Source organism: Bombina bombina, chromosome 6, assembly GCF_027579735.1.
Source record: "Bombina bombina isolate aBomBom1 chromosome 6, aBomBom1.pri, whole genome shotgun sequence".
NCBI classification, from domain to species: Eukaryota; Metazoa; Chordata; class Amphibia; order Anura; family Bombinatoridae; genus Bombina; species Bombina bombina.
Genome location: NC_069504.1, coordinates 607,024,163 through 607,046,699, shown reverse-complemented (window position 1 = coordinate 607,046,699; position 22,537 = coordinate 607,024,163). Strand labels below are relative to the sequence as shown.

Below are 22,537 nucleotides of genomic sequence, written 5' to 3'. Positions count from 1 at the left end.
AACAATGTGGCGGAAGGATACCAGCACGTACCTTATCGAAGACATCCTGGAACTCCAGATATTCAGTAGGTAACAAAGAGACTGAGGGGGCACAAAGTCGCTTAACCGGCCTACGAATGCAACTGGATACTGTGCACAGGGAAATAATCTGGAAACTAACCAACTCCCTGTGTAGAGCCCCTACAGCCAGATCGACCGGAATTGTTTTGTGGGTAATATGTGAAGGCTCTAGAGGTCTCCCATCAATAGCCTCAATGGCCAACGGAGTGGTTCAAGGCAACAGAGGAATGGCATTTTCAGAGGCAAACGTGCTGTCAATGAATTAGCCAGCGGCACCGGAATCTATTAGGGCCTGAGTGACAGCAGAGGAATCGGCCCAGGAGAGGACAACCATAACTAATAGGAGAACCGGGGACAAGGAAAGTCCACCCAAGGTCTGCCCCCGACAGGACCTTAGGTACGAGCATTTCCTGAATGTGTTGGACATATTTTTAAGAGATGACCACTGAGACCACATTAAAGGCATAGGTCCTCCTTCCTCCTAAAGACCCGCTTGGCTTCAGAGAGGTGAGTGAACCCCAACTTCATGGGTTCACTGCCTGACACACCATTCTCAGGAGGCGTGGGAGGTATGGGTGGGAAAGAAAATGAGGGAGCCAGTCTGGTAGGCCTCCGCAGGATGGTCTCTCCCTGAGCCTGGTATAGATCAAGATCAGGAAAGATATGAGAACTTCAAGCTCACTAGGCAGGTCTCTGGCCGCAACCTCATCTTTTAGGGTATCGGAAAGGCCATACGAGAAAGCGGCCACCAAAACCTAGTTATTTCAACCAACCTCTGCCACCAGGGTACGAAATTCAATGGCATACTCGGCGTGCTAGGAGGGTCTGCAGTACCAGAGCGAACTGATCCATATGGGGATCTTGTTGATCCAGCCTAGAGACCAACGTAGGAAGTGTAGGAATACCTGCAGCTTTAGGATTCATGGCCCTTGCGTATGTAAGGGAACCAAAAAAACAGAAACGAAAGTGCAGCTTAGAAAAGAAATAAAGTTTATTTAAAATAACGATAAACAGCAATTGGGATATCCATGACGAAGTCAGTACTAAGCCAGGGAACTAATGCCAAAGAGTCAGCACAGAGAACAGGAACAAGATACAGGAGATCACTTGGTAGATCTGGTCTCACGCAAGAGCGGAGACAAAGTGGACTGGGTGATGTTTATATAGTAAACTGCCGTTACATCATCACTGAGAGACAGGAAGTTGCTAGAAGTTGGCAGTAGTTGTAGAGTGATGATGTTAACAAGTTTGTCTATAAGAGGACGTGTGTGAGAGGAACACACATAGTCAGAAACACTGCAAGAGAAACCAGAAAGAGGCCTGCACTCCAATTGAAACAATGAAGGGTGAGTAACCCTGACAATAGTGTAGGGGGTGAGGGAGCGTAAGGGACTAATAGTTTAGGGTAGCAGTATATGTTTATACAATGTTTTAATTGCATGCACTTTCCTGTATTATGCATTTTCATTTAAAGGAACACTAAACCCAAATTATTTATTTTGTGATTCAGATAGAGCATGCAATTTTAAGGAACATTCTTATTTACTCCTACTATCAATTTTTCTTCATTCTCTTGGTATCTTTATTTGAAAAGCAGGATTGAAAGTGTAGTAACCAGCCCATTCTAGGTTCAGCACCTTGGTAGCGCTTGCTGATTGGTGGCTAAATGTAGCCACCAATCAGCAAGCGCTATCCAGGGTTTGTTACCAAAAATGGGCCAGCTCCTAAGCTTTCATACCTGCTTTTTCAAATAAAGATACCAAGAGAATGAAGAAAAATTGATAGTAGGAGTAAATTAGAAAGTTACTTAAAACTGCATGCTCTATCCAAAACATAAAAGAAAAAAAAATGGGTCTTGTATCCTTTTAAGTATTATATAGATTAAAGTCTATGTTTAAAGTCTATATAATACTAAAATTAATATGCATACAGGAAAATGCATATGATTTAAACATTTTATATAAATCGACTTAGCACCTATAGTTATAATAAGGATGGTTTTTTTGTCTTTATTAGTCAAGTATAGCGAAGACATGACGTAGATGTAGACAATCTGGGCTTTCCAGGGGAGTAACTTGCATTGTACTTTGGATACATCGCCAGCAGTGCGATATATTCTAAGGGCATCTCTGCAGGTTAGGTATAGGGTTTCAGCCATATTTGTCTGTCCACCTTTTCAGGGGCAAGATTTTCCAGTGTGAGGCAGGTAGTGTAGGTTTAGTAACAGTAAGGCTACGTATGTATTATTTAAAGTTTTCCTACACTGAAACCATTTTTTGTTCAATGAACACACTGGGGCCGACTTATCAAGCTCCGTATGGAGCTTGATGCCCCTTGTTTCCGGTGAGCCTTCTAAAGACCGCTGCTCCATAACTTGTCTGCCTGCTCTGAGGCCGCGGACAGAAATCAACCTGATCGAATCTGATCAGGTTATTTGACACCCCCTGCTGGCGGCCGATTGGCCACGATTCTGCAGGGGGCAGCATTGCACAAGCAGTTCACAAGAATAAATACTGACAGCGTATGCTGTCTGCATTTATCAGTGTGCGGCGGACATGGTACACTACATCGTATCATGTCCGCTCGCACATTAATAAATAGGCCCCACTGTCTGTGCTGTTTAGGAACACTTCAAATATGCCCCCCCCTCCCTTGCTGATAATGCAGAAGAGTGGCAATGTCAGCAGACTTTTGCTAAAGCAACAATCCCCATTACTTCCTATGGGAGACACATTGCCACTCATCGGCACTTTGCGGTGCAGCCCCCTTTTTTAGAATATATTGACAGACCGACAGAGTGCGAGGCCAGAAAGCGAGTATCTCATCGGTCTCTTGATGCTTTGAATATTTGGGCTTAAGTGTTTTCCCATTGTCTTTTTTATGCATTATTTGATTATTCAACTCCACTGTATGTAATGGTCCTTTAAACTAATAAAAAACAATTCCCTACAGGTAACTGACATGTAAGAATTCCAAAAGCTGACCTCTTTAATTATCAATATGCAAATATTTGCTGAATTTTACAGGACTATTTTCCTACCCTTCTGTCAGACAATAAATTATGAAATCTAGCATCAAAGAGTTGCCAGTTTGCTTAAAAAAGGCAAAGAACAATATGTAATTTAGTGTTCCCTAGATGAGATGAGATATGGAAGTTCAGAAATCGCTGGATTCTCATGTAAGGGCTTGTATAGATGTTTTCTAATGTCTGGAAATTGTCCTTCTGTGTATGTTTGTTGTATATTTCCTGTACACCCTATAAATTATCATTATAAGGTATGACACCTAGAGAAGTATGCACAGGTGGTCATGAACCTCACAGCTATAGTAAATTATTTTAAATCTACAATTATTGAATAGCTAAAAATGTGTCTAGAGGTAGGGCTAGACTGAAGCAACTGAACCAGTATGAGATGTTTTGGAACACAGATTTAATTTTGATTTTGATATTGTGAATCATTGAAAAAATAAATGTTTACAATTTATTGTATTTGTTTCTTTGTCATAGTAAAACTAGCGTCTACACCGTTTTCACTTGGGAACTACTTTCTTTTTTTATTATTATGCTACATTCCAGTTGCAATTTGCAGATGATTGTCTGGTGCTGGTTTTTGGAAGTAGGCTACTTGAGGTCTGTAGAATCCAGAAATGCATTTAGAGTGATTTATTTCATGACATTCAAAAGTGACTCAATTTTGACTTTGTTGGCACTAGAAATTTGTTTAACGTCTTAGATCTTAGTCCTAAGACCTGGAATACTGGAATCTGGGATACTTTTGATTCCAGGAGCTGTTCTATGTATTATTATTCAGTGAATATAAAAATCATCCCAGCACAGGTACAGGCAGGTACAATAATCATAGACCTCCTGAGCAATGATTAGTGCCAGTTTAAAAATACAACCCTTCACAGTGATTGGTTAGATACTGTGATTGATTCCCTGCTACCCCGACTGGGTAGCTCCACCAAGGGATCTTCCCGATACCTGGAACCTGGCGCTATGTAGTGGGAAAAGTGATTTTAGCAGAACTCACCCAAAAAACTTATACAGGCAAACAGGGAGAACAAAGAGAGACTAAATAAGGCGAAAAAAGAAATTTTTAACCTTGCTAAAATAGATTTGGATAACAATGACATTAAACTTTTACAAAAAGGTCTTAATTTTGCACCAAAATCTAAACCAAGTAAATTTGAAATGTTTATAGATATACATAAATATGTTAGAAAACTAACACTAAAGAGATATTTTCTCAAGAACCCTGTAAATAGAGGTATCTACAACCAACCCTACTTTGAGTCTACAGATCTTGGGGTACTAGGTATTTTAAAAGAATTAGAAATGAAAGAAAAAACAGTTTCAGAAGACCATTGTAATATAAGGGAAGATAATTTGGATGAATATATAGATACATTAGATATCTCTCAACATTGGATGGAACCAGAAATACAACACTCTAACTTCAAGGTAAAATCCACATTTAATCCCGTGGGTTTTCAAGGTGAACAAATATCAATGTTTAATAAACTAGTTACTAAAGACATAGAGATAGAGTTTGAGAAAGAAAACAATTTCTTAACAAAACACAATGATAATTTGACCATATTAGAAAGAAAGTCCATGAAAAAATTAATGAATAATGACAATATCACGATACGCCCCGCCGACAAAGGCGGGGGTATAGTGATACAAAAAAGAGAAGAATATCTCAAAGAAGCATACAGGCTATTAAATGATAGTACAACCTATAAAATTCTTCCGAAAGATCCAACTGATACATATAATAAGGAATTAAATAAGATGCTCAACACAGCTAAAAGTGCTGGTATTTTAAATGAGGATGAATATAAATACATCCATACTACACAACCAAATACACCTTATATATATCACTTACCCAAAATACACAAAGATCCCCTCAACCCTCCGGGTAGACCGATAATATCGGGAATTGGGTCTATTACAGATAACTTATCTAAGTATGTAGACTTCTACTTACAGCCAATAGTAAAATCGACTAAGGCATACCTTAAGGATACTAGCGAGGTAATAAATAGATTTGAAGGCATTACTTGGGAAGAAGACATGATGTGGCTTACTTGCGACGTCGCTTCCCTATACACCTGTATTCCTCATGATGATGGTATAGAGAATATACAAATCGAACTGTCCAATTGGTCTATCCCAGAAAACCATATACAATTTTTAATCAACAGTATAAAATTTATTTTACATCATAATTACTTTCTATTTCAAAACAAATTTTATGTACAAACAAGGGGGACTGCGATGGGGACTACTTTTGCCCCATCGTACGCAAATATTTATGTTAATGCTTTTGAGACCAAACACATTTGGAAAAACAATCCTTTTAAAGAGAATATTTTAATTTATGCTAGATATATCGACGATATTATTATTTTATGGAAAGGAAGTAAAGAGAACATAGATAATTTTATGGTTTTTATAAATGACAATAATTTTAATTTATCTTTTACTTATTCATGTTCAAAAGAAAAAATAGAATTTCTAGATCTAATCCTTTATAAAGATAGTCATGATAAAATAGCGGTAAAATTTTTTCGCAAACTTACCGATAGAAACAGCTTTATACAAGCCAATAGTGCCCACAAAAAGAGTTGGCTAGACAATGTTCCGTACAGCCAATTTTTAAGGTTAAAAAGAAATTGCACACACACAATAGACTATGAAACGGAGGCTGATATCTTGGAAAAGAAATTCCTGGAGAAAGGGTATACCCAAGAAACTATTAAACAGGCTAGACAAAAAGCAACCCTTAAAAATAGGAACCATACCCTGAAAAAAGAAGAAAAAGACAATAGCCAAGACAATATAGGGACTAATATACATAAAGAATTGATCAAATCAAAATCTGGAAAACAAAACCCTATTAGATTTATAACAACCTTTAACGAGGGCTCTAAAAAACTGGAAGGCATCCTTAAAAAACATTGGCCTATTTTAAGATCAGATCCTGTTTTAGGACCACACTTAGAGGTAAAACCTACTATTACATATAGAAAAGGAAAAAGTCTAAGAAATCTACTAGCACCTAGTAAAATTAAAATAGAAACAAAAACAGAAATAAATAAAACTAGTGAGGGAACCAATTGGCTTAAGGATTGGAAAGGGACGATGAAATGTGGCAAATCTAGGTGTAATATGTGCAAACATATAAATAAGGCACCCACATTTCATAACAGTGAATCAACTGAAACACATAATATCACGTTTAGAAGTAATTGTGATTCAACACATATTGTATATTTATTGGAATGTGGGTGTGGCCTCTTATATGTGGGGCGCACAAAAAGGAAAGCCAGACGAAGGCTAAATGAACATGTTTATAATATAAAAGAAAAATTGGTAAAACATAGTGTACCAAAGCATTTTTTAGAACATCATGGTAACAACCCCAGTTCCCTTAAAATCGAAATTATAGATCAGATCCCCCCATCCAGACCAAATAGGCTATTAGCACTTAGAAAATTAGAAACTAAGTGGATTTATAAATTAAAAACCCTGCAACCACTAGGTCTCAATATAGACATTGACATAGCGGCATTTATGTAGCTACAATAATTTTCCTTTATATATATTTAAAATTCCTTTTTTAATACAATTTTTAAATATACATTTTTAGATAATTCATTAATCTCTTATTGCATTTTTTGGTTTTAGAAATAAAAATAAAAATATTTTAGGTTAACATAGCAATTACAGTCCCGACATAATACTAAACACAAAACCATTTTATGACACAGTAAACTGTTTTTATTACTTGTTATCACCATTATTGTAATACACTGTTCTGTTCTATCCAATGATACAGCTAGCACACAGTACGTAATACGTAGAACACAGTACTAAACTTCTGTAGTAATCTTATAATAGTACAGTGAAAACCCTGATAGACAGCTCCAGGGAAAATGAATAGTATGGGGACAATTACTTCATGTAAATAAAGTTTTAACACTGACCGCGCCTTATGCGATCATACTTTGGGTATAAAACGTTATTGTATATAGTAGCGGTCAAATCTTAAAGAATAACTATGTATACTCTTTTTTTATATAACTCTTTTAACCAGTTTTATAAGTATTTCTTCTGTATGTATATATTATGTGGTATCTAGCAATTTGATGTAAAAATGTTCGACAAGACATCATTTACACTGCAGCGAACTAAAAGTCTGTGTATGTGGAGCGATATGAGACACACCTATGAACAGGATTGGCCAAGTAACACACCTCTTTATGATAATTGGCTGTCTCTCCTTTAAATAACAAAGGCGCAATTCCAAACACATACGTCATTTACTGCCTCATGAAGAAGCCCGGCCGCTGATCGGGGGAAACGCGTTAGGCTATTAAAGAGCAAGCGTTTGGCCAGCTGCCTTAGAATCCTATCCACGGTTATCAGAGCAGGGGTTCCGGATACCGTGCCTGAAAATTTCCATCTTGAACCTGGTGTGGAGGAGCAGCAGCTGTACCTACACAGTGCTCAACTGATGTGCTTTTTAGCACTTACGAATCTTGTAAGTGTTAGTTTTTATGTGTGTACTTCACTGTTAATAAAATATTTCACTTGAGTCGGCCCTGTGCGCCTTTTTCTTTTTTTCTCTTTTATATGACACCCGAATAACTAGACAGACTAGCATTCAGGTGAAAACACAAAGTAACCTTTATTGGAAAACACACATTTATACAGAAACTCATCTTGATAAGAGCCTTATCAGTCCCCCAAATCTCCCGCCATTCCTGCCACTCCATACAGGCTGGCGCCTCCAAAGAGTCCAATGTCCCTCAGTGCCCAGTGGTATAGTGATGGTCCGTTCAGGGTGATCCTGGGGGAGTCATGGCACTTCCAGTGTGTCGCTAGAAAGCCCTTGGTCCCCAGCTACTACAATCCAAAAAGTGCCTTGATCCATGGCTGGGGGTCGGAGTTAGGGGCGACCAAATGTACACCGGGAAGGCAACTGGGAAATAAGTGTTTGAAGGAGGGTCCGGAACCCCCGATTCCAAAGGGAGCTTCCCTCTGATAATTAACCCACCTCTAGCCCTCCCCAAGGGGTATCAATCCCCCAAAGAGCGGAGCTCTGTGACAAGGGGCCGCTGGAGCAATCTGGGTTAACGGACAAAGGGGAAACCGTGATGCTGTGGCTGGCCAGCAGTTCCATGAATCCGGCCAGCCGAAGGGGTCTCAGGTGCAATAGGTCCCGGAACCCCTGGTTCCCAAGGGAGCTCGCTTCCGGCAATTGGTTCACATCCTGCCCCCTCTAAGGAGTACCAATCCCCAGAAGATTGGAGCTCTGGGTCAAGGGGCCACTGGAGCGGCCGACCGGTAGTTCCAGGGGTCCGGCCGGCCGGCGAGGGATGTGTCAGTCAGGTACCAGCTCTTCCAGGATGAGGTTCAAACACAAAAATACCACAAAGGAAAGGTCTGGGAAATCGTGAATGCTCCCAATCGCTTGATTCCAGGGAGAAACAAAAGGGGGGGGGTAGGTAGCAGGGGGTAGAGATTTAACCCCTGCAGCCCGGTATCCATTACAGATACAAAGAGTAAAAACACTCCCATATTAACCCCCTGCTACACTTATAATACTTAAAGTGACACTGAACCCAAAAAAATGTATTTCGTGATTCATTTAAGCAACTTTCTAATTTACTCCTATTATCAATTTTTCTTCGTTCTCTTGCTATGTTTATTTGAAAAAGAAGGCATCTAAGCTTTTTTTTTTTGGTTCAGTACTCTGGATAGCACTTTTTTATTGGTGGATGAATTTATTCACCAATCAGCAAGAACAACCCAGGTTGTTCACCAAAAATGGTCCAGCAGCTAAACTTACATTCTTGCATTTCAAATAAAGATATCAAGAGAATGAAGACAATTTGATATTAGGAGTAAATTATAAAGTTGCTTAAAATCCCATGCTCTATCTGAATCACAAAAGAAAAAATTTGGGTTCAGTGTCCCTTTAACATTAACATGTATACTATAAAGGGGTTGAGCTATACAAATGACTCTTATATATATATATATATATATATATATATATATATATATATATATATATATATATATATATATATATATATATATATATATATATATATATATATATATATATAAATAAGCAGGTAAGAAAAAAGGCACTCACTGAAAAAGTAAAACTTAACATTAAAAAGTAAAACTTAACACTGTTGAAAAAATACAAAAGCAGTATTTTTTCAACAGCTGTATCATGCATTTGAGAAAGAGGGCGTAATGCTCCCGAAAACGTCATGCATTTTTAATGTGATTCATTAAATGTTGTTTTACTTTTTCAGTGAGTGCCTTTTTTCTTAACTGCTTATTTGAATATTCCTCTAAAGTGCACCCTGGAGGCTGCTATTGTTGTATGGAGTGCCTATTCTATTGACTGTGACTCATATATATATATATATATATATATATATATATATATATATATACAAATATAGCGAAATAGTAGCTATACAATCTTGTGACTACTTATATTCATCTACACATTGCATAAACTCAGCTGTTAAATAAATTATCACATGTTATCAAACTTTAGTACAGACCATAAGAATAGAATACTCAATAAAGTGTGCCAATATATATATATATGCAATCTCTGGGTAACCAATATGCCTGGTTATAGGATGTGTAAAAGGTAAAAGCAAAAGGGAAAGACATTTATATAGATATAGATTGACCACATACAAAATACAAAGTTACAAATATGGACAAAATTAGTAGATAAATAGATAAATAAATGTGTTTCCATTAAGCATTATAATCATTGTAAATTCTCTTAAAGCAGCTATAGATAGAAGATGTAGAGCCACCTATCATAGTATATTATTGATCTACCGCCAATGATTGATGATATCAAACTCTGAATTGAAGCCATCAGGCACCTGGGTACGTAATTTAAAAATCCAGAATGCCTCTTGTTTAGCCAAGAGATCATCCTTATTTTTCAAAATATTACAAATATAGTAGGTCTGAGGAGTATTGAGTTATGAGCAACATGCTTTTATTATCTTTGTTTTTGTTGCTCTTATGCTGCAGTTTATCTTTCCTGTCCAACTTCTTTTCTTCTTTAGCCACATTCTCCACCATATTTGGTCAATATCCCCTCGCAATGAGTCTTGCTTAAATATTAGCACTTTCTTTCACAAAATCTGATTCAGTACTGCAGATTCTTCTAGCCCTAACAAATTGTCCCTTAGCTATGCCTTTAAAGGCATGATTTGGATGGGCACTCTTTTTATGAAGCAATGTATTGCCTGAAAAAGGTAATGTAGCAAAGTGTATTTAATTGTAGCTGGGATAGAAAACAAAGCAAGCAGAAGTATCTGTGAGTCCAGATCTTTGCTACATACATCTACAAAAACATTAATGTGTCTAATATAAAGATACAGGATCCTAGAAAACTCCAAAAATGGCACATACATGCCATTAAAATGATAATGTAAAAATATCCACCCCTTACTCCCACCCTATAGGTCCCAAGAGCCATCAATAGTGCAAATTAAAACTGCACAAAACCTCTAGACTTGACTGGCACATTTCTGAACACAAAACAGTTTAGTATGTGAATTAAATATTTACATCCCCACCACTATGCTGCCTAGTCCCACAGGTAATCAGTATAGTGGTCCTTCTAAGAGTCAGGTACAGTTTATGATTCTAACTGGAAAAACTCATGCACAATTCTCTCAAGTATATGGGTATGCTTGTATGTAACTTAAAAGGTAATTTCTTACAAGCATTTCTGCTGGAGCCACAATTGTTTCCTGGGTATGTCTCAAATAAACAGTGGTGCTGTCCAATAGGTCCCATGATAGTGAAGTTGGCTAGTCCTGCAATGTGGGTGGGATGTTTCCTTTTTTTTTGCCTTTTCTGGTTAGCACTGTGCAGTGGTTGCAGCATTAACTGCACTCTGTGTTGTCCTGACACTGTAACCTAGTGTGCAATTACATTGTAATGTTAAATTGGATGAAAACTTAGATTTATGAACATTTCTCTTTTTTTGTGGAAGGTTTTGGACCTTATAGAAACTACATTGTGAACTCCAGCTGGGAAGCAGTGAAGGTAAGGTACATATTACAAATGCACACAATTTAAAAGTTATACACAATGATTTGTATTTTCTGTGGAGGCGTAACTACAAACCACAGGGCCAAGGTGCAAGAATCTAGGAAGCCCCCCACCCCAAAAAAGTGAATTTTATACATATCCTTTTTTTTTTTAACATTTAACACAGAAAAAAATGTGAATCAGATTACATGTCTGCAAAAGGAGGTACCCTGTGCCCACAGTCTGTTAGATGGTCTGACCCCCTGTTACTGTATATAGTGACACTGTTTAACCCACCAGTACTGTATATAGTGAGTCAGTGACACAGTCTGTAATCTGCCGGTGAGATGGCTGGCCTGACCCTACCCGCCCCAGTACTTTATAAAGTGACCACAGTAGTCTGTGACATAGTCCAGCTCCCCCATACTGTATATAGTGGTACTGGACACTGTTTACCCCTCCCCCCATACTGTAGTAACAAGGTCTGTAATTTGCTGGTTTCACAAACATACACACACAAATGCATGCATAAATACACACACAGTCACATACATACATACACACATACACACACACACATAAACACCAATGGGTAAAACAGAAACACTAACCCCTGTAGTCAGAGACACTAGTGAGGCATCATGTCACACTCACATGATATCAGTGCAGGCAGTGGCAGGTTAACGTTTTTATTTTAGAAAAAAAAAAAGCTTTTGCGACCTCTGCACCCCCTGTAGTTTCGCCCCTGATTTTCTGCATGGATGGAGAGCGCTCTAATCCTTTATTATGTTGTATTGCTGTAACTGAGATGTTCAAAAAATATAAACTCAGAAACCATGTGCTGATTGCAAACCAGAACTATTTCCTATCCCTCCCTATTTGTAGGAGTTTTCAAAGCTTGGTCTTGATAAAAACGTGGAACTCAAGGTCATGGAGTTTCCAGTGAAATATAGCGAGGTTGAAAAGAAAGTCAGACATATATGGACAGAACTAAAGCCTCAAGTTAGTATTAAAAGAAATAAAGTAATATATAAAGTTGATCACTTTTGTTGTTGGTTATGATCTGAATCACAGAAAATGTTTATTTTATGATTCAGATCTATCATGCCATTTTAAACAACTTTCCAATTTATTTCTATTATCAAATTTGCTTTGTTTGCTTGGTATTCTTTGTTAAAGAAGCACCAATGCATTACTGGGTGCTAGGTAAAACATTGGGTGAACCAATACAATGAGGCATATATGTGCAGCCACCAATCAGCAGCTACTGCGGCTACCTAGGTATCCTGTTCAGCAACAAAATAAATTAAATAATAGAAGTAAATTGGAAAGTTGTTCAAATTAAATGCTCTATCTGAATCATGAAAGAAAAAAACATAATTTATGTAAGTCCATGAGCTAGTGACGTATGGGATATACAATCCTACCAGGAGGGGCAAAGTTTCCCAAACCTCAAAATGCCTGTAAATACACCCCTCACCACACCCACAATTCAGTTTTAACGAATAGCCAAGTAGTGGGGTGATAAAGAAAGGAGTAAAAAGCATCAACAAAGGAATTTGGAAATAATTGTGCTTTATACAAAAAAATCATAACTACCATAAAAAGGGTGGGCCTCATGGACTCTTGCCAATATGAAAGAAATTAATTTATCAGGTAAGTTCTTACATAAATTATGTTTTCTTTCCTGTAATTGGCAAGAGTCCATGAGCTAGTGACGTATAGGATATCAATACCCAAGATGTGGAACTCCACGTAAGAGTCACTAGAGAGGGAGGGATAAAAAACATAATTTATGTAAGAACTTACCTGATAAATTCATTTCTTTCATATTAGCAAGAGTCCATGAGCTAGTGACGTATGGGATATACATTCCTACCAGGAGGGGCAAAGTTTCCCAAACCTCAAAATGCCTATAAATACACCCCTCACCACACCCACAAATCAGTTTAACGAATAGCCAAGAAGTGGGGTGATAAAAAAAAGTGCGAAAGCATATAAAATAAGGAATTGGAATAGTTGTGCTTTATACAAAAAAATCATAACCACCAAAAAGGGTGGGCCTCATGGACTCTTGCTAATATGAAAGAAATGAATTTATCAGGTAAGTTCTTACATAAATTATGTTTTCTTTCATGTAATTAGCAAGAGTCCATGAGCTAGTGACGTATGGGATAATGACTACCCAAGATGTGGATCTTTCCACGCAAGAGTCACTAGAGAGGGAGGGATAAAATAAAGACAGCCAATTCCTGCTGAAAATAATCCACACCCAGAATAAAGTTTAATGAAAACATAAGCAGAAGATTCAAACTGAAACCGCTGCCTGAAGTACTTTTCTACCAAAAACTGCTTCAGAAGAAGAAAACACATCAAAATGGTAGAATTTAGTAAAAGTATGCAAAGAGGACCAAGTTGCTGCTTTGCAAATCTGATCAACCGAAGCCTCATTCCTAAACGCCCAGGAAGTAGAAACTGACCTAGTAGAATGAGCTGTAATCCTTTGAGGCAGAGTTTTACCCGACTCGACATAAGCATGGTGAATTAAGGATTTCAACCAAGATGCCAAAGAAATGGCTCTAACAACATCCAAAGAATGCAACGATTTCTCCTTAGAATTCTTAGGATTAGGACATAATAAAGGAACCACAATTTCTTTACTAATGTTGTTGGAATTCACAACTTTAGGTAAAAATTCAAAAGAAGTTCGCAACACCGCCTTATCCTGATGAAAAATCAGAAAAGGAGACTTACAAGAAAGAGCAGATAATTCAGAGACTCTTCTGGCAGAAGAGATGGCCAAAAGGAACAAAACTTTCCAAGAAAGTAATTTAATGTCCAATGAATGCATGGGTTCAAAAGGAGGAGCTTGAAGAGCCCTCAGAACCAAATTCAAACTCCAAGGAGGAGAAATAGACTTAATGACAGGTTTTATACGAACCAAAGCTTGTACAAAACAATGAATATCAGGAAGATTAGCAATCTTTCTGTGAAAAAGAACAGAAAGAGCAGAGATTTGTCCTTTCAAGGAACTTGCGGACAAACCTTTATCTAAACCATCCTGAAGAAACTGTAAAATTCTCGGAATTCTAAAAGAATGCCAGGAAAAATGATGAGAAAGACACCAAGAAATATAAGTCTTCCAGACTCTATAATATATCTCTCAAGATACAGATTTACGAGCCTGTAACATAGTATTAATCACAGAGTCAGAGAAACCTCTTTGACCAAGAATCAAGCGTTCAATCTCCATACCTTTAAATTTAAGGATTTGAGATCCTGATGGAAGAAAGGACCTTGCGACAGAAGGTCTGGTCTTAACGGAAGAGTCCACGGCTGGCAAGAGGCCATCCGGACAAGATCCGCATACCAAAACCTGTGAGGCCATGCTGGAGCTACCAGCAGAACAAACGAGCATTCCTTCAGAATCTTGGAGATTACTCTTGGAAGAAGAACTAGAGGCGGAAAGATATAGGCAGGATGATACTTCCAAGGAAGTGATAATGCATCCACTGCCTCCGCCTGAGGATCCCGGGATCTGGACAGATACCTGGGAAGTTTCTTGTTTAGATGAGAAGCCATCATATCTATTTCTGGGAGTTCCCACATTTGAACAATCTGAAGAAATACCTCTGGGTGAAGAGACCATTCGCCCGGATGCAACGTTTGGCGACTGAGATAATCCGCTTCCCAATTGTTTATACCTGGGATATGAACCGCAGAGATTAGACAGGAGCTGGATTCCGCCAAAACCAGAATTCGAGATACTTCTTTCATAGCCAGAGGACTGTGAGTCCCTCCTTGATGATTGATGTATGCCACAGTTGTGACATTGTCTGTCTGAAAACAAATGAACGACTCTCTCTTCAGAAGAGGCCAAGACTGAAGAGCTCTGAAAATTGCACGGAGTTCCAAAATATTGATTGGTAATCTCACCTCCTGAGATTCCCAAACCCCTTGTGCCGTCAGAGACCCCCACACAGCTCCCCAACCTGTAAGACTTGCATCTGTTGAGATTATAGTCCAGGTCGGAAGAACAAAAGAAGCCCCCTGAATTAAACGATGGTGATCTGTCCACCACGTCAGAGAATGTCGGACAATCGGTTTTAAAGATATTAATTGAGATATCTTTGTGTAATCCCTGCACCATTGGTTCAGCATACAGAGCTGAAGAGGTCGCATGTGAAAACGAGCAAAGGGGATCGCGTCCGATGCAGCAGTCATAAGACCTAGAATTTCCATGCATAAGGCTACCGAAGGGAATGATTGTGACTGAAGGTTTCGACAAGCTGAAATCAATTTTAGACGTCTCTTGTCTGTCAAAGACAGAGTCATGGACACTGAATCTATCTGGAAACCCAAAAAGGTTACCTTGTCTGAGGAATCAATGAACTTTTTAGTGAATTGATCCTCCAACCATGATCTTGAAGAAACAACACAAGTCGATTCGTATGAGATTCTGCTAAATGTGAAGACTGAGCAAGTACCAAGATATCGTCCAAATAAGGAAATACCACAATACCCTGTTCTCTGATTACAGACAGAAGGGCACCGAGAACCTTTGTAAAAATTCTTGGAGCTGTAGCTAGGCCAAACGGCAGAGCCACAAACTGGTAATGCTTGTCCAGGAAAGAGAATCTCAGGAACTGATAGTGATCTGGATGAATCGGAATATGCAGATATGCATCCTGTAAATCTATTGTAGACATATAATGCCCTTGCTGAACAAAAGGCAAGATAGTCCTTACAGTTACCATTTTGAATGTTGGTATCCTTACATAACGATTCAATATTTTTAGATCCAGAACTGGTCTGAAGGAATTCTCCTTCTTTGGTACAATGAAGAGATTCGAATAAAACCCCAGCCCCTGTTCCAGAACTGGAACTGGCATAATTACTCCAGCCAACTCTAGATCTTAAACACATTTCAGAAATGCTTGAGCTTTCACTGGGTTTACTGGGACACGGGAAAGAAAAAATCTCTTTGCAGGAGGTCTTATCTTGAAACCAATTCTGTACCCTTCTGAAACAATGTTCTGAATCCAAAGATTGTGAACAGAATTGATCCAAATTTCTTTGAAAAAACGTAATCTGCCCCCTACCAGCTGAGCTGGAATGAGGGCCGCACCTTCATGTGGATTTAGAAGCTGGCTTTGCTTTTCTAGAAGGCTTGGATTTATTCAAGACTGGAGATGGTTTCCAAACTGAAACTGCTCCTGAGGATGAAGGATCAGGCTTTTGTTCTTTGTTGAAACGAAAAGAACGAAAATGATTATTAGCCCTGTTTTTACCTTTAGATTTTTTATCCTGTGGTAAAAAAGTTCCTTTCCCACCAGTAACAGTTGAGATAATAGAATCCAACTGAGAACCAAATAATTTATTACCCTGGAAAGAAAGGGAAAGTAGAGTCGATTTAGAAGACATATCAGCATTCCAAGTTTTAAGCCATAAAGCTCTTCTAGCTAAAATAGCTAGAGACATAAACCTGACATCAACTCTGATAATATCAAAAATGGCATCACAGATAAAATTATTAGCATGTTGAAGAAGAATAATAATATTATGAGAATCATGATCTGTTACTTGTTGCGCTAAAGTTTCCAACCAAAAAGTTGAAGCTGCAGCAACATCAGCCAATGATATAGCAGGTCTAAGAAGATTACCTGAACACAGATAAGCTTTTCTTAGAAAGGATTCAATTTTCCTATCTAAAGGATCCTTAAAGGAAGTACCATCTGCCGTAGAAATAGTAGTACGTTTAGCAAGGGTAGAAATAGCCCCATCAACTTTAGGGATTTTGTCCCAAAACTCTAATCTGTCGGACGGTACAGGATATAATTGCTTAAAACATTTAGAAGGAGTAAATGAATTACCCAAATTATTCCATTCTCTGGAAATTACTTCAGAAATAGCACCAGGAACAGGAAAAACTTCTGGAATAACCACAGGAGATCTAAAGACCTTGTCTAAACGTTTAGATTTAGAATCAAGAGGACCAGAATCCTCAATTTCTAATGCAATTAGGACTTCTTTAAGTAAAGAACGGATAAATTCAATTTTAAATAAATATGACGATTTATCAGCATCAACCTCTGAGACAGAATCCTCTGTATCAGAAGAATCATTAGAATCAGAATGATGATGTTCATTTAAAAATTCATCTGTATAAAGAGAAGTTTTAAAAGACTTTTTATGTTTACCAGAAGGAGGAATAACAGACATAGCCTTCTTAATGGATTCAGAAACAAAATCTCTTATGTTATCAGGAACACTCTGAACATTAGATGTTGATGGAACTGCAACAGGTAATGGTACTTTACTAAAGGAAATATTTTCTGCATTAACAAGTTTGTCATGACATTTAATACAAACAACAGCTGGAGGAACAACTACCAAAAGTTTACAGCAGATACACTTAGCTTTGGTAGATCCAGCACCAGGCAGCGATTTTCCAGTAGTATCTTCTGACTCAGTTGCAACGTGGGACATCTTGCAATATGTAATAGAAAAAACAACATATAAAGCAAAATTGATCAAATTCCTTAAATGACAGTTTCAGGAATGGGAAAAAATGCCAGTGAACAAGCTTCTAGCAACCAGAAGCAACAAATGATGAGACTTAAATAAAGTGGAGACAAAATTGATGCCCACATTATTTGGCGCCTAAATGCTATTAGCGCCAAAAATGACGCCACATCCGGAACGCCGACATTTTTGGCGCGAAAAAACGTCAAAAATGACGCAACTTCCGGCGACACGTATGACGCCGGAAATAGAAAAAAAAATTTGCGCCAAGAAAGTCCGCGCCAAGAATGACGCAATAAAATGAAGCATTTTCAGCCCCCGCAAGCCTAACAGCCCACAGGGAAAAAGTCAATTTTTAAGGTAAGATAAAAATGATATATTCAAATGCATTATCCCAAATATGAAACTGACTGTCTGAAATAAGGAAATGTTGAACATCCTGAGTCAAGGCAAATAAATGTTTGAATACATATATTTAGAACTTTATAAAAAAGTGCCCAACCATAGCTTTAGAGTGTCACAGAAAATAAGACTTACTTACCCCAGGACACTCATCTAAATGTTGTAGAAAGCCAAAACAGTACTGAAACGAAAATCAGCAGAGGTAATGGTATAAATATAAGAGTATATCGTCGATCTGAAAAGGGAGGTAAGAGATGAATCTCAACGACCGATAACAGAGAACCCATGAAATAGACCCCGTAGAAGGAGATCATTGAATTCAAACAAGCAATACTCTCCTCACATCCCTCTGACATTCACTGCACGCTGAGAGGAAAACCGGGCTCCAACCTGCTGCGGAGCGCATATCAACGTAGAATCTAGCACAAACTTACTTCACCACCTCCATAGGAGGCAAAGTTTGTAAAAACTGATTTGTGGGTGTGGTGAGGGGTGTATTTATAGGCATTTTGAGGTTTGGGAAACTTTGCCCCTCCTGGTAGGAATGTATATCCCATACGTCACTAGCTCATGGACTCTTGCTAATTACATGGAAGAAATAAACAACAGCCAAATGCTGAAAAAATAATCCACAACCCAAAATATAAGTTATTCTCATGAAGAAAAGAAAAACTTAAAACATCAGCAGAAGAATCAAACTGAAACAGCTGCCTGAAGAACTTTTCTACCAAAAACTGCTTCAGAAGAAGCAAATACATCAAAACGGTAGAATTTAGTAAATGTATGCAAAGAGGACCAAGTCGCTGCTTTAAAAATCTGATCAACTGAAGCTTCATTCTTAAAAGCCCATGAAGTGGAGTCTGATCTAGTAGAATGAGCTGTCATTCTCTGAGGCAGGGCTTGACCCGACTACAAATAAGCTTGATGAATCAAAAGCTTTAACCAAGAGGCCAAGGAAATAGCAGAGGCCTTCTGACCTTTCCTAGGACCAGAAAATATAACAAATAGACTAGAAGTCTTCCTGAAATCTTTAGTAGCGTCAACATAATATTTCAAAGCTCTCACCACATCCAAAGAATGTAAGAATCTTTCCAAAGGATTCTTAGGATTAGGACACAAGGAAGGGACAACAATTTCTCTACTAATGTTGTTAGAATTCACAACCTTAGGTAAAAATTCAAATGAAGTCCGCAAAACTGCCTTGCCCTGATGAAAAATCAGAAAAGGAGATTCACAAGAAAGAGCAGATAGCTCAGAAACTCTTCTAGCAGAAGAGATAGCCAAAAGAAACAACACTTTCCAAGAAAGTAGTTTAATATCCAAAGAATGCATAGGCTCAAACGGAGGAGCCTGTAACGCCTTCAAAACCAAATTAAGAGTCCAGGGAGGAGAAATTGATTTAATGACAGGCTTAATACAAACTAAAGCCTGTACAAAACAGTGAATATCAGGAAGATTAGCAATCTTTCTGTGAAATAAAACAGAAAGAGCAGAGATTTGTCCCTTCAAGGAACTTTCAGACAAACCCCTATCCAAACCATCCTGGAGAAACTGTAAAATTCTAGGAATTCTAAAAGAATGCCAAGAGAATTTATGAGAAGAACACCATGAAATGTACGTCTTCCAAACTCGATAATAAATCTTCCTAGAGACAGATTTACGAGCTTGTAACATAGTATTAATTACTGAGTCAGAGAAACCTCTATGACTTAGTACTAAGCGTTTAATGATTTGAGATCCTGATGGAAAAACGGACCTTGAAACAGTAGGTCCAGCCTTAACGGAAGTGGCCAAGGTTGGCAACTGGACATCCAAACAAGATCCGCATACCAAAACCTGTGGGGCCATGCTGGAGCCACCAGCAACACAAATGATTGTTCCATGATGATCTTGGAGATCACTCTTGGAAGAAGAACTAGAGGTGGGAAGATATAAGCAGGTTGATAACACCAAGGAAGTGTCAGTGCATCTACTACTTCCGCCTGAGAATCCCTGGACCTGGACAGGTATCTGGGAAGTTTCTTGTTTAGATGAGAAGCCATCAGATCTATTTCTGGAAGACCCCACATCTGAACAATCTGAGAAAACACATCCTGATGGAGAGACCACTCCCCTGGATGTAAAGTCTGACGGCTGAGATAATCCGCCTCCCAATTGTCTACACCTGGGATATGAACCGCAGAAATTAGACAAGAGCTGGATTCCACCCAAACAAGTATCCGAGATACTTCTTTCATTGCTTGGGGAATGTGAGTCCCACCCTGATGATTGACATATGCAACCGTTGTGATATTGTCTGTCTGAAAACAAATGGACAGTTCTCTCTTCAACAGAGGCCAAAACTGAAGAGCTCTGAGAATTGCACGGAGTTCTAAAATATTGATGGGTAATCTCGCCTCTTGAGATTTCCAAACCCCTTGTGCTGTTAGAGATCCCCAGACAGCTCCCCAACCTGAAAGACTCGCATCTGTTGTGATCACAGTCCAGGTTGGCCGAACAAAAGAGGCCCCTTGAACTAAACACTGGTGATTTAACCACCACGTCAGAGAGTGTTGAACATTGGGATTTAAGGATATTAATTGTGATTTCTTTGTATAATCCCGGCACCATTGATTCAGCATGCAAAGCTGGAGAGGTCTCTTGTGAACACGAGCAAAAGGAATAGCGTCCGATTCTGCAGTCATGAGGCCTAAAACTTCCATGCACATAGCCACTGAAGGGAATGACTGAGACTGAAGGTGCTGACATGCTGCAGCCAATTTCAAACGTCTCTTGTCTGTTAGAGACAGAGTCATGGACACTGAATCTATCTGGAAACCTAAAAAGGTGACCCTTGTCTGGGGAATCAAAAAACATTTTGGTAAATTGATCCTCCAACCATGTTTTTGAAGAAACAACACTAGTTGATTCGTGTGAGATTCTGCAGAACGTAAAGACTGAGCTAGTACCAAGATATCGTCCAAATAAGGAAACACCGCAATACTCTGTTCTCTGATTACAGAGAGTAGGGCACCCAGAACCTTTGAAAAGATTCTTGGAGCTGTTGCTAGTCCAAATGGAAGAGCAACAAATTGGTAATGCTTGTCTAGAAAAGAGAATCTCAGGAACTGATAATGTTCTGGATGAATCGGAATATGAAGGCAAGCATCCTGCAAGTCTATTGTAGACATATAATGTCCTTGCTGAACAAAAGGCAGAATAGTCCTTATAGTCACCTTCTTGAAAGTTGGTACTCTTACATAACGATTCAAAATTTTCAGATCCAGTTCTGGTCTGAATGAAATTTCTTTCTTTGGGACAATGAATAGATTTGAATAAAACCCCAGACCTTGTTCCTGAAAAGGAACCGGCATACCCCTTAAACCTCCAGGTCTGAAACACACTTCAGGAAAGCCTGGGCTTTTACTGGATTCACTGGGATGCGTGAGAGAAAAAATCTTCTCACAGGAGGTCTTACTCTGAATCCTATTCGGTACCCCTGAGAGACAATGCTCTGAATCCATTGATTTTGGACAGAATTTGCCCAAACATCCTTGAAAAACCTTAATCTGCCCCCTACCAGCTGAGCTGGAATGAGGGCCACACCTTCATGTGGACTTAGGGGCTGACTTTGGTTTCTTAAAAGGCTTGGATTTATTCCAATTAGAGGAAGGCTTCCAATTGGAAACAGATTCCTTGGGGGGAGGATTAGGTTTTTGTTCCTTATTTTGACGAAAGGAACGAAAACGATTAGAAGCCTTAGATTTACCCTTAGGTTTTTTATCCTGAGGCAAAAAAACTCCCTTCGCCATTAACAGTTGAAATAATAGAATCCAACTGAGAACCAAATAAATTATTACCTTGGAAAGAAAGAGATAGTAATCTAGATGTCATATCAGCATTCCAAGATTTAAGCCACATAGCTCCTCTAGCTAAAATAGCTAAAGACATGGATCTAACATCAATTTTGATCATATCAAAAATAGCATCACAAATAAAATGATTAGCATGTTGTAGTAAACGAACAATGCTATATAAGTCAGAATCCAATTCTTGTTGCGCTAAATTCTCCAACCAAAATGTTGAAGCAGCTGCAACATCAGCCAAATAAATTGCAGGCCTAAGAAGATGACCTGAATATAAATAGGCTTTCCTTAGATAAGATTCATGCTTCCTATCTAAAGGATCTTTAAAGGAAGTACTATCTTCCATAGGAATAGTGGTTCGTTTAGCAAGAGTAGAAATAGCCCCATCAACTTTGGGGATCTTTTCCCAAAACTCTATTGAAATTGCTGGTAAAGGATACAATTTTTTAAACCTTGCAGAAAGATTAAAAGGAGTACCTGGCTTATTCCATTACTTAGAAATCATATCAGAAATAGCATCAGGAATAGGAAAAACCTCTGAAGTAACCACAGGAGGTTTAAAAACAGAATTTAAAAGTTTACTGGTTTTAATATC

At 38.4% G+C, this 22,537-nt stretch overlaps 1 protein-coding gene across 1 annotated transcript in view; it reads left to right on the top strand.

Annotated features, from left to right (window-relative positions):
* Positions 1-22,537, top strand: part of PGPEP1L (pyroglutamyl-peptidase I like) — a 114,388-nt gene that overhangs the window by 44,128 nt on the left and 47,723 nt on the right. The window contains exons 3-4 of the mRNA XM_053717619.1: positions 11,133-11,185; positions 12,056-12,172. Of these exons, the coding sequence (XP_053573594.1) occupies positions 11,133-11,185; positions 12,056-12,172 (170 nt within the window). The remainder of the gene's footprint in view (positions 1-11,132; positions 11,186-12,055; positions 12,173-22,537) is intronic.